The following is a 13,440-nucleotide window of genomic DNA, read 5'->3' as shown; positions in this document are numbered from 1 at the left end:
TCAGTTACCCGTGGGCTCTGGTTCTAGCATGTTCTCCCAGTGTTCTAGGAATTCTCTAAACCAGTGACTGCAGTCTCCCGCTGAGATCTTCCTAAAACACTCTGCCAGTTCCTGGCTGTTCTCCCACTCCTCTTTGACCCCTGTGGCTCCAGGAGTGATGACTGTCCGGTTCACGTTCATCACGTCAAGGAGGGCTGTGTGTCTGTTGATTCTGAAGCGCAAGGATGCACCAGTGCATCGCTCTGCTTCGCGCTGACAACACAGCTTGACCTGCAGCGTGGGCGGATCTGTGCCCCTACACAAAGAAGCATCCTGGACTGTCCACAATCCGTCCTCCCCCGTAGCTCAAGGGTGTCTCTGCACATCTAGAGGCCTGTGCTCTTCTGTCCATGACTTGCCCTCTCCTGCCCATCAGGTCCACCAGGTCTCTCAGGTTGGACTGTGTTCCGTTCTTTCACACGAAGCTCCTTCCCTGCACGTGCTCTGCTCCTTCCCCTCTCTTGCTGACTGTCTCCAGCTACCCACCCCCTTCGCATACCTACCCCTGGTCTCCCTTTTGTCCAGTGTGATGACAGGCAGGACCATCCTGAGCTCTCGCCCCACTTCTCCCAGCATTTGGCTCAATTCTGTCTATGCTTTGGTGGCATTTACCTCCCCCGCCAGGAGACCCGAAGGTTTGACCTTGTTTCTGTCACTGTCATACTGGAGGAAAGACTTTGTGTCCACTGAGCCCTGGACTTCACACCAGGGCTATCCAGGTCTGGACTGAGATCTGACAGTGAGGTCGAGGCAGAGAGAGTGAGCTTCCATGAGAGAAAAACACAGGTGTGTCCCCAGAGATTCCCCATGAGGGGCCTGGCTGCAGAGGGAGGGGTCTCCATCCCAGACCCCCTCCATCTGCCGCGTCCTTAGTCCTGCCTCACCTTTAACTGTCTGAGGTTTAATTAAACACTTTGAGGCCACCATGGACCCCTTGGGTGCACATAGGAGGATTTACCTGACAAATCTTTTTAGCGTCATGTACCAACTGTTGAGGTACCAAAAATACAAGACAGTGTCTGTACTCCAGGGACTTAAAATCTATCTGAACAGACAGGACTTTCAAAAAATGGGAAAAAAGACACCATAGGACGACACATGCCACATTCATGATGGGTCCTGGGTCATCAGGAAAGGCTTCCTGGAGTAGGAGGTGGGACTTGGCAGGAGAGGGAGAGCTGCCACACAAGCACAGGTCAGGCACCCTGCCTTAGGCTGGGATCCCCACACCTCCGGGGCAGCCAGTCCAGCTAAACCACACCCTCACCATCCTAAGAGCACTGTGGACAGGTGCCTACCACTGTGGAGCCCTTTCCATTCCTGCCCACCTCCCATCCTCCCCCTCCCGAGCCAGGTCCCCAGATCCCAGGACGCTCAATGCCCGGAGTCTTCCTGGGTTCTATCAGCAGCAGTATCAGCAAAAGAAGGCCTGTAGGGCTTCCCTGGTGGCGCAGTGGTTGAGAGTCCGCCTGCCGATGCAGGGGACACGGGTTTGTGCCCCGGTCTGGGAAGATCCCACATGCCGCGGAGCCGCTGGGCTCGTGAGCCATGGCCGCTGAGCCTGCGCGTCCGGAGCCTGTGCTCCGCAACGGGAGAGGCCACAACAGTGAGAGGCCCGCGTACCACAAAAAAAAAAGAAAAAAGAATCCGCCTGCCAATGCAGGGGACACGGGTTCGAGCCCTGGTCCGGTAAGATCCCACATGCCACAGAGCAACAAAGCCCCAGCGTCACAACTACTGAAGCCCGTGCGCCTAGAGCCCGTGCTCCGCAACAAGAGAAGCCACCGCAATGAGAAGCCTGCGCACCGCAACGAGGAGTAGCCCCCGCTCGCCGTAGCTGGAGAAAGCTCGCGCGCAGCAAAGACGACCCAATGCAGCCAAAAGTAAATAAAATAAATAAATAAAAATTCACTTTAAATAACCTCCCCCCCTTCACCCCCCCAAAAAAACCCCTTTTGTGGCGTGAGCAAAACTGCTGGGGGTTATGATCTCCTCTTCCCTCATTCCACCAACCACATTCTCCTCTAACCTTCCAACGAAATTCCTCTCCCCCTTCTCCCCGCTGCCTCTTTTGCCTCCCTTTCCCATCTCTCCCTCCCTCTTCCCATATTTTCTCCCACCTCCAGTCTGCATCCTAACCTCTCCAACTTTCTCTTTAATGATTAAGATTCACTCTCACCAAGTGCACCCCAGTGTTAATCAAGCTAGCTGCAGGCAGAGCGCACCTGGTCTATCACCGAAGGTGGATGCGCAATAGAGTCCAAACGTCCTGTTGGAGTCGAGACTCAAGAAAAGCTGGGACGTTATCACTAGCTTCTGTTCTTTGCACCTTGCAAACTCCTCCAAGGCCACTGGAGGAACAAGCTCAGAGCAAGGGTGTAGGAATTTCATTCCTTTCTTATCAACCATCAGTTCCCCTCGTCCTGCACATCTCTCCCCTCACCCCACCCTCTTCGCCCCAGCCATCCCCCCGCTAAACACATTGGTCTCAGGGGTGGTGGCTTGGGGATGGCGGGATAGGACTGAACCCTTGGGGGACCCGCCGTGGGGTCTACTCGCCGCGCACTCCTTCCCTTCTCACCCGTCTCCCGGGCCGAGCGCCTGCGATCGGTGGGGCGCGGTCCTCGCCTGCCCGGTCTACCCAACGCTGCTTTCCCAGCTTGAGACTGTCGCTGTTTGCAAGCACAAGAGAAGACTCCGAAAACTCTCTCCTCGGGGTTTTCAGTTTGAATCCCTCAGTCTTCTTTCGAATGTCTGTCTCCCCGACGTCCCGCCGACCCGGCTCGGCCAGAGCTCGGCCGGCTGCGTCCCGAGCGGCGTCGGGGGGGAGCGGGACCCGCCGCGGCTACAAAGAGGAGCCCGGGCCGAGCTCCCGCGCTCCGGGGAGGCTCGCGGGGCCGGGAACAAACAGCCTCTGGGAGACGTGGGAGGACCCGGGCCGCGGAGCCGGGTGAGTGAGGTCTCCGCGCCGAGAAGGGACGGGGATGCGGGGCGACCACGAGCTTCCTTCCTCTTGCCAACCTGGGCGGGATCTGGGGACCCGGGGCTGGAGACCGAGAGCTACTTCTTGCCAATTACTCTCCACGAGCAGCTCAGGGAAGACAGGCTACAACTGCGCTGCGCGTTTCCCACGGAAGCCAGCTGACTTCCGGGTCGGCTCCACCCTATTTCCTAGGACTCTGGCCCCGCCCCCCACGCCTACTCTACTACTCCCCGCCCCTCCTCCCAAGCTTCCTAATCAGACGTTCCTCCCCACCTACCTGGCAGCGGCCACGGGGCAGTCGTTCTTGGGTGGCGTTCATTGCAAGTCCAGCTAAATAAATAGATAAAATAAATAAATAAAAGTGCATGGCACCGGACATCTAACTTATTCTTCCGACTGCCCCTCCCCGCTTTCGGTTCCATGAATCTCACCGCCCTTCTAGGTCGTCTGTGATCAAGGCCAGGACAAGTCACGGGGGGCAGGGCACCACCCACTCTCTCTAGCAACATTCCCTCCCTTCTCGTCATCCGCGGTGGTCCCCACATTCATCTTGAACCTCCAGGGTCCCAGGCGCACGGGTCTTCCCCAGCACACACGCACCCCTCACTTCACACTGCCGCTGTGTATTGGTTTGATGCAAGAATGAAGTAAGGTGTGTCAGAGTGTCGTCTCACCGGCTGTGGTTCATCGGCACATTTTTAGCTCATCTGCCGTGGGGCTCCGCTGGTGGCTTGTCATAAGAACATGTGGAGAAGCCACCACAGCAAAGGGACAGTTAGACTATAAATACCGAGAATTTGCGAGGAGTATCCCAGAGTTCCAGTCTGGGCAAAAGCTACCCTTTGGTGACCTAGCTTTCCCTTAAATTGTCTGTTTCCATGAGAAATCTAGCAGAATCAGTGGTTCTGCTTTCACTCTTCCTCCATGTTATGTAATGTTTTGATATTTGTATATACTGTGAAATGAAAACCATAACCGTTTAGGTAACAACCATCACCACACGTAGTTAAAATTTTTTTCCTTTTGGTGAAAACTTCTGAGATCTACTCTCTTAGCACTTTTCAAATATATTGATACAATCCAGTTGTCCCTCGGTATCCACTGGGGATTGGTTCCAGGACCCACCTGGGATACCAAAATTCTCTGGTGCTCAGGTCCCATAGGCAGCCCTCCGTATCCGCGATTCCTCATTGGAGGATTCAACCAACCCCGGACCCAACCAACGGCAGATCGAGTAGTACTGTATTTATTGAAAACAATCCGAGTACAGAGTGAAGTAAGTCAGAAGGAGAAAAACAAATACCGTATGCTAATACATATATATGGAATCTAAGAAAAAAAATGTCATGAAGAACCTAGGGGTAAGACGGGAATAAAGACACAGACCTACTAGAGCATGGACTTGAGGACACGGGGAGGGGGAAGGGTAAGCTGGGACAAAGTGAGAGAGTGGCACTGACATATATACACTACCAGATGTAAACTAGATAGCTAGTGGGAAGCAGCCGCATAGCACAGGGAGATCAGCTCGGTGGTTTGTGACCACCTAGAGGGGTGGGATAGGGAGGGTGGGAGGGAGGGAGACGCAAGAGGGAAGAGATATGGGAACATATGTATATGTATAACTGATTCACTTTGTTATAAAGCAGAAACTAACACACCATTGTAAAGCAATTATACCCCAATAAAGATGTTAAAAAAATAATAAAAAAAAATAATAAATAAAAAATAAAGTGGTCTCACAAAGTTCAAACCTGTGTTGTTCAGGGGTCAACTGTACAGTCTGATTAACTATACTCACCATGCTGTACATTACATCCACAGGTCTTATTTATTTTATAGCTGGAAGTCTGTACTTTTTACTGTCTTCACCCCTTTCTCCCATCCTCCCCAATCCCCACCTCTGACAATCACCACCATTATGTTCTATCTATGAGTTTTATTTATTTATTTAATTAATTTTTTTGCAGTACGTGGGCCTCTCACTGTTGCGGCCTCTCCCATTGTGGAGCACAGGTTCTGGACGCGCAGGCCCAGCGGCCATGGCCCGTGGGCCCAGCCGCTCTGCGGCATGTGGGATCCTCCCGGACCGGGGTACGAACCCGTGTCCCCTGCATCGGCAGGCGGACTCTCAACCACTGCGCCACCAGGGAAGCCCTCTGAGTTTTAAAAAAAAATTTTTTTTGGTTCCATAATCACGATAATACGATATGTGTCTTTCTCTTTCTGGTTTCTTTCACTTGGCCTAATGCCCTCAAGTTCCTTCCATGTTGTCACAAATGACAAGGTTTCCTTCTCTTTTATGGAGGAATAATATTCTGTTATGTGAATATATATATCACTTCCGTTCACCATTCATCTGTCAGTGGACACTAGGTTGCTCCATGTCTAGGCTGCTGTAAGCAGTGCGGCTGTCACCCAAATGTGCCTGTTGCTCATGCCTTGTGTTCCGCTGTCTCCACACCACCCCAACATGGGCCCCTCCCAAAGGGAGAAGCTGGCTTGCCTCAGGCCTGATTTTGCAAAATCCCTTTAAGCATCAACAGGCCGTAAACCTTGGTGTGGGCTTCTGTCCTTTCCCACAGGCTTTTGACAGTTTTGAGGAGTTATCAGAACTCAAAGCTGAGCTTGCCTAAGTAACTGTTTTCAAGCAGTATGAAACCTTTGTCTTGGTTAATTTTATATGTCAACTTGACTAAGCTAAGGGATACCCTTAGAGCTGGTAAAACATGATTTCTGGGTTTGTCTGTGAGGGTGTTTCTGGAAGACATTAGCATTAGAATCTTCATAGAGAGAGAGAGTTGCTCTGTGTGTAGTTGTACTTGAGGTGTGTTCATGGGAAAGGGGAGCTCAGGGCTTCCTATTCGGCCATCTTGATCTTGCTTTTGTGTGATCGATGATCTTTGATGTTACCACTGTAGTTGTTTTGGGGCACCAGGAACTGTGCCCATATCAGATGGCACACTTAAGCGTTATATGTTGGGTGTGTTCTTACTGCTCCGCTGACCTTCCCTTCCCTCATCTCTCTCCCTCTCCTCGGACCTCCTGAGTCCCTGAGACAAAACAATATTGAAATTTGGCCAATTAATAACCTTACAGTAGCCTCTCAGTGTCCCAGTGAAAGGAAGAATCATGTGTCTCTCACTTTAAATCCAAAGCTAGAAATGGTTAAGCTTTTGAAGAAGGCATGTCGAAAGCCAAGACGGCCAGAAGCTAGGCCTCTTGTGCCAAACAGTCAGTCAAGTTGTGACTGCAAAGGAAAAGTTCTTAAAGCAAATCAAAAGTGCTACGCCAGTGACCACACAAATGATAAGAAAGCAAAACAGCCTTATTACTGGTACCGAGAAAAGTTTTACTGGTCTGAAGAGAAGATCAAACGAGCCACAACATTGCCTTAAGCCAAAGTCTAATCCGGAACGAAGCCCTAATTCTCCTCAATTCTATGAAGGCTGAGGGAGGAGAGGAAGCTGCAGAAGAAAAGTTTGAAGCTGATAGAGGTTGGTTCATGAAGTTTAGGGAACGAAGCCCTCTCCATCACGTAGAAGTGCAGAGTGAAGCAGTAAGGGCTGATGTCAATCTGCAGACGTAGAGAACGGACTTGAGGACATGAGGAGGGGGAAGGGTTAGCTGGGACGAAGTGAGAGAGTGGCATGGACAGATATCCACTACCAAATGTAAAACAGATAGCTAGTGGGAAGCAGCCGCATTGCACAGGGAGATCAGCTCGGTGCTTTGTGACCACCTAGAGGGGTGGGATAGGGAGGGTGGGAGGGAGGGGGACGCAAGAGGGAAGAGATGTGGGAACATATATATATGTATAACTGATTCACTTTGTTATAAAGCAGAAACTAACACACCATTGTAAAGCAATTATACTCCAATAAAGATGTTAAAATAAATAAATAAATTAATTAAATGCTCTCAATTATATGAATGTGTAAGGGTATTCCAGTGGTTTGTTTTTTTTGTCATGTTGGTTATTTGGAATATGTTCAATCTCTTCACAGGCTCACTCACCACCTGTGAACTACTCAAGCATTTGCCCAAAACTTAGGAGAATTTAACTTATTTATTTGTAGGAGTTCATTATTTATTCTGACTATGATCCTCTACCCATGGGGAAATAAAACAACTTTTCAAAGTAGATGTGTTTGTGCTGTGAAGACTGACTTCTCCCTGGAGAAAGGGAGGTCGAGGTGGAGGAATCACAGGAGAGTCACCGCTGAGGGAGACGGGGATCTAGGCAAAATCGAAAAAAATCTCATTGTTTAAATTCCAGAATATACATTTGCATCCAGGTTATGTGGATAATGTTTGAGACAGAGAGCTGGACTGCATGTTACTTTAAGAGCAATCCTTACATTCTCTGTTTCCACAAGAAATGTAGCAGAATCACCAGTTATATTTAATCCTATAACGCAGAGAATGGTGAAATGCCATCAATTCTCTCCTGGATTATAAAACAGAAATCTGAAGGAATTAAGTTTTTTGCAATATAGAGATATTGATTTAAATATCAGTATAGTGTAATAAATTACTAAGGGAAACAGTCATAAATAAAATTTTGTTCTTTTTTTTGATTCGAGTATAATTGCTTTACAATGCTGTGTTAGTTTGTGCTGTACAATGAAGCGAATCAGCTATATGTCTACATATGTCCCTTCCCTCCTGGACCTCCCCTCCCCCCCCACCACCCCGCCATCCCACCCCTCTAGGTCATCACAGAGCACCGAGCTGAGCTCCCTGTGCTATACAGCAGGTTCCCACTAGCTATCTATTTTACACATGGTACTGGATGTTAATCCCAATCTCCCGATTCATCCCACCCTCCCCTTCCCCCCTGTGTCCCCACGTCCGTTCTCTACCTCTGCATTTCTATTCCTGCCCTGCAAATAGGTTCATCTGTACCATTTTTCTATATTTCACATATATGCGTTAATATATGACATTTATTTTTCTCTTTCTGACTTACTTCACTCTGCTGATAATACACTGAGGTTGTTTCTCTGGACATAGAATGATTCCCTGAGGTCCTGTAAGAGCAGATGATATTTTTCCTGCAATATCATCATTTGCAAGAATGAGGTCACAATGCAGACAAGTGTCTGATTTTTCACAGACTAGAAGAAGATGGAAAGTGTCCTGTTTGTGGAGATTTCTTGTTCAAGCAGTTGAACGTTTCAGTGCAGGGATTCCATCACTTAGCACCAAGAGAAAGTGGCAAAATATGTTTGAAAAAAAAAGATGCTGGGTAAGATGTTCACCAAATGTGATAAAGGCCACGAGATGGTGCTTCTACCGTGTCATCGGGATGGGATGGCAGACTCGGGATTCATAGGATCTGATCTCCTGGGGTCTAAAGCAGGAACAGCAGGACATCAAAGGTGGCCAAGCAAAGGCCAAGTCCCTGAGGGAGACAGAGCACCTGTCTGAAGGCTTCATGGGATCACCGTCAGCCTTCAGAAAAGAAACAGGTGTTGGTCCACAGGGCGGAGGCAATCCCATCACCTTTCTGGGGCTGCCCCTCCCCAGTCCCTCCCCACCTCCAGCCTCGCCCTCTGCCCCCCACCTCCACCCTGGGTCCGGCAGCTTGTTCTCACCTCTTCCTTCCTTTCCTGCATCACAGAGTCAGCCCCAGGCCCTGCTACCACCCACTTAGGCTCAAGACTGAAGCCAGTGAGGACTCAATCTGCTCCCTTTACTCAGGTCCTTATCCTCCCTGAAGGAGGGCCTAAAGGACCCAGTGGCAGTTCCCATGGAGGAGAGGTCTTGCATCCTCATGGCCTTGGGGAGGGCTGCAGGCAAACCTCCTTCTTTTCCCTCCTCTCCAGGCCTCTTAGGCACCAGCACACAACACAGCTCTCAGGACGAGGGTCCCGCCTGCACTCCATCTCTTCCTGGTCCAGCCTAGCTGGAGCGTCCACCGCGGCTCAGTCCCACCCATCCCACGAGTCACCTCTGCTCAAGGCAGGGGCCACTCAGTGACTGGGGCTCTGGGGTGTGCAGGAGGCTGGGGCCACGTGCGAGCAACAGGCTGAGCCAGAATCCCTGCTGTTCCAAGGAGCACCGGCCCCTCCTAATTCTGTCCTGCACAGTCTCTACTGTTGGCTTTGTGTCTTGCCTGCTGTGACCCAAGTGACTTCCTGTGAGAACAGACCTTTGGAGTTGGGTCTGCAAAGGCCTCCCCACCCCTTCCTCCCGGGATGAGACCCCGGCCCCTCTCCTCTTAGCCCCTTAGCTTTGACACATCATGTGCAGCCGCCATCCTGCTCCCACCCAGCGTGAGTCCTGCCCACACTGTGTGTGCTTGCTGTCCCCTCACCACCTACCACCGGGCCCTGCCAAACAGGTGTCTGTGTTGAGTCAGGCAGACTTTGCTAGACTCCTTTATCAGCAACAGGCCCTAAGCCTTTGTGGGGGCCCTCCCCTTTCTGTCATCTGACAGGGCGGGGCTATCAGAACTCAGGGCTGGGCTTGTGCAAGTTATTGCTCTTGAGCGATATGAGGTCTTGTTCACCTGGCTTCATTTCCAGGGTGAGAAGCTTCAGTGAGGGGCAGGGGTTGGGCTGGGATTCACCTTCTCCCATCCTCCCACCAGGCCATGCGACCCTTCCTTCCCTCTGAATTCCTCCCTCAGTACCTGTTCTTATAGAGGACTCCACCCAGGATGCCAGTTATGACGGACCAGGAGAGGACCACGGGGAGGACCCAAGTGATGGGCTTGATGGCTGTGGCCCTGGACTGGGCTTTGGGGGGTCCGTGGTTGGTGATGCTGCAAGGAAAGGAAGAATGAAGGCCCTTGTCCACACCCCAAACTGAGGAGATCCCTCCTTAGCCCCCCGGCTCAGGTTCCCCTATTATGCACACGGTTCTCATCCACCACGTGGCGTCCCCGTGACAGGTCCTGAGGAGACATGGGGGGAGGGGGTGAGCCATGTCCCCACGGGGCTCAGACAGCTAATGGGGGAGCAAGGGTTCCACTATAGCCACTCACTCCTACTGTGACAGAAGAGGAGGTGACACGTGAGGATGGGAACAGAGAAGTCCTCTCACGAGCTGATGTTTGAGGTGATATTGACAGATTTCCAGAAGTGGAATAGGTGAGATTTAAAAAAAGATTCTGGAAAGAGGGAACAGTCAGAAATAAATCTCTGACATCAGAATGATGCCCTCATGTTTGGGGTCAGCAAGAACCCATGTTAAATGGTCCTAAGACCTGTGCACTGAGGCAGGTGTCAGGAGGTGGGAAGGGGAAGGGAGGGTGGCAGAACATGCCCAGGGCCATTGTTCTCCCAGGAAGAATCCACCCTGGATGGGTCACTTTCCCAAACACAAACACACACACACACAGGGGTGGGTCCATGCCACCTTGAGAGGACTGCCACTTCCTCCTCTTCTCACTTACCCGTTGTCTTCAACATTTTCTCCCAGTGCACCAAGAAATCCTGAAGCCAGGTCCTACAGTCTCCCATGGAGGTCTTCTTGAAGAACTTGGTCACAGCTCTGTCATTCTCCCACTTCTCTTTCATCTGTCTGCTTCCAGAATGAACTACTGTCCGCTGTCCATTCTCTGAATCAAAGAGGAACCACATCCATCCATTGAAGCCAAACTGCCAGGATCCACTGGTGCGTCCATCGTCTTCACACCACATGTCATCCTGCCCTGTGGGGTGACAGGGTCTGCCCCCAACGTGGGAAAGAGCTCAGCCCCTGGGCTTGACAAATTTTTTGCCCCCACCTGTGTCCATCTCCCCTGGGCCCAGCTAATCTGGCCCTGTTCTCTCCTCCAACACCTGCTCTTTCCACTGGACTACTAGGGAAGGACCAATGTCCAACTTTATTTTTTACCCAAAAACAATGAATGCAGCTAAGTCCCCAGTCTGTTCCTCCTGCACTTGGACTTTCTAACTCACCCCTGGCCGTGTGTTTCTCCGGGGTAACATCAGGCAGCTGCTCCTTGGGCAAGTCCCCGACGTCTTTGAATGTTTCCATCTGCCCTTGTTCAGGCCTTTGTGGCTTTCACCTCTTCACCCAGGGGACTCATGGATTGGATCTTAGCACCACCACAATCGTAGGAGAGAAAAACCTTTCCATCCACCTGGCCTTGAACCACACACCATGGTTGTCCAGGTCTGGGCTTAGGATGGACGGTGAAGTTGTAGCAAAGAGAGTGAACGTCTGTGAAGGCAAAACACAGGTGAGGTTGGGGGTGGGAGAGAAGGACCCATATACCTCCTTTACCGCAGTTATGGGACAGCAAAGTAAACCTGTAGGCCTGGGCTGGCAGAGCAAGGACTGCCCCACTGGTCCCTCCCCCTCACCATACAGGCAGTGCCCCTCCCTTCCTTGAGGAGAAGGAGAAGGCCCCGCCTGGCAGAAATCACACATCCTGGATATGTCCCCTTGTCCACCAGGTCAGTACCCAGCATCAGTCAGCACGTAATCTTTCCAGAGACGTGCCAGGCTGTGATGCGGGAAAAGCCTAGAGACAGAGAATTGTCAGAATCTAGCTCAGTGTCCTGCGGGGAGATGGAGAATGTGTGGGGCTGCTCCCGAGGAAGCAGGATCACAGCGGGGGAGGATGAGCACAGAACCCAAAGCTGGAGGAGGGAGTTTACAGTTACGCGGCACCGGAGTCAGCGAGGCCTGGGGAGATGCTGCTAATGTGTTACCTGGCCCACATCGCATGAAAGAGGAAATCCAGAACTTCCAAGGCACGCGGTAGAGGAGGGGATTTAAAAGCAACTATTGATAAAATATAGATTGTCTTTAATGAAAAGACAATCCAATTGACAACAGACTTCTAGTCAGTTTTGAAAAATTATCTGCCATTATGTCTTCAAATATGACTTCTCCGTTTTATTTTACCTCTCCCTTTAGGATTCAAGTGAAATGTGGGGTAAAGCTCACTGTGTCTGCTATGTCTCCTACTCTTTCTTCCGTATTTTTCCACCCTTTGGACTTTCTGTACCTGATTCCAGATAATTTCTTTTGATTTACCTTCTAGTTGACCAATTCTCTCTTCAGGCATGTGTGACCTGCTATTAGACACATTTATTGAATTCTTAATTTTAGTTATTCAATTTTACATTTATAGATTATTCCACATATCAAGTATCCAAGTATTATTCCACATATCAAGTATAATTTCTAGTCCTCTACTGAAATTTTCCATCTTTTTTTTAGCTCCTTAAACATACTAAGTACAGTTAATTTAAAATTCCTGCCTGATAATTCTAAAATCTAAAGCTGTAAGATCTAACATGGGAGTTACTAGCCACATTTGGCTCCTTGGGCACTTAAAATATGCCTAGTCTGAACTGAGATGCACCGTAAGTGTTATATGCACACCAGATTTCGAAGATTTAGTATAAAAAATGTCAAATATCCCATTATGAATTTTATACTGATTACATGTTGAAATAATCATTTAGGTTAAATAAAAACTTGAACTAAAATATTCTGAGTTAAAATATTAAAAAAATTAGTTTCACTGGTTTCTTTTTACTTTTTCACTGTGGTTACTAGAAAATTTAAAAATTAAAATGTGACTCACGGGACTTCCTTGGTGGTGCAGTGGTTAAGAATCAGCCTGCCAATACTGGGGACACGGGTTCGAGCCCTGGTCTGGGAAGATCCCACATGCCACGGAACAACTAAGCCCGTGTGCAACAACTACTGAGCCTGTGCTCTGGAGCCCGGGAGACACAACTACTGAGCCCGTGTGCCACAACTACTGAAGCCCATGTGCCTAGAGCCTGTGCTCTACAACAAGAAAAGCCACTGCAGTAAGAAGACCACGCACCTCAATGAGGAGTAGTCCCTGCTCACCGCAACTAGAGAAAGCCTGCTCGCGGCAACGAAGATCCAATGCAGCCAAAAATAAAATACATAAATAAATAAATTAAAAAAAAATGTGACTCACATTTGTGGCTTCCATTATAGTTCTTCTAGAGCACTGGTCTAGACCTTCTCTGTGCTTTTCTGCTTCTACTGTATATTTCTCATTCTTGCTGTCTAATCTCCTCATATGCTTGCTTTGTTTGTCTGTGTGCTGGGTATTGCATTTTTTTTTTTTTTTTTTTTTTGCGGTACGCGGGCCTCTCACTGCTGTGGCCTCTCCCGTTGCGGAGCACAGGCTCCGGACGCGCAGGCTCAGCGGCCATGGCTCACGGGCCCAGCCGCCCCGCGGCATGTGGGATCTTCCTGGACCGGGGCACGAACCTGTGTCCCCTGCCTCGGCAGGCGGACTCCCAACCACTGCGCCATCAGGGAAGCCCTGGGTATTGCATTTTTAAAATTGCTGTTGAAAGAATTAGAATTCTAAGATGATAATTCTTTCCTCCAGAAATAACTTCCATTTGCTTGTATCAGGCACTTGGTAACTCTCAATCAAGAATCACTTCCGTTACACTGCG

General features: G+C 49.9%; 2 protein-coding genes across 2 annotated transcripts; both read right to left on the bottom strand.

Moving 5' to 3' along the window:
• On the bottom strand, positions 1–810 carry RAET1E (retinoic acid early transcript 1E). Its single transcript, XM_032650849.1, is given in 2 exon segments — positions 1–312; positions 574–810. Coding segments are annotated over 2 exon segments (549 nt in total).
• A 7,507-nt stretch (positions 811–8,317) lies between these two features.
• Positions 8,318–11,410, bottom strand: LOC116763267 (UL16-binding protein 3-like). Its single transcript, XM_032650848.1, is given in 8 exon segments — positions 8,318–8,378; positions 9,663–9,771; positions 9,774–9,794; positions 10,428–10,670; positions 10,673–10,702; positions 10,936–11,029; positions 11,031–11,200; positions 11,344–11,410. Coding segments are annotated over 8 exon segments (795 nt in total).
• Between the last annotated feature and the right edge of the window lie 2,030 nt (positions 11,411–13,440).

This window comes from Phocoena sinus, chromosome 12 (genome assembly GCF_008692025.1).
Source record: "Phocoena sinus isolate mPhoSin1 chromosome 12, mPhoSin1.pri, whole genome shotgun sequence".
NCBI lineage: Eukaryota > Metazoa > Chordata > Mammalia > Artiodactyla > Phocoenidae > Phocoena > Phocoena sinus.
The sequence above is the reverse complement of the archived record's forward strand: the minus strand, read 5'-3'. Positions and strand labels throughout refer to the sequence as shown.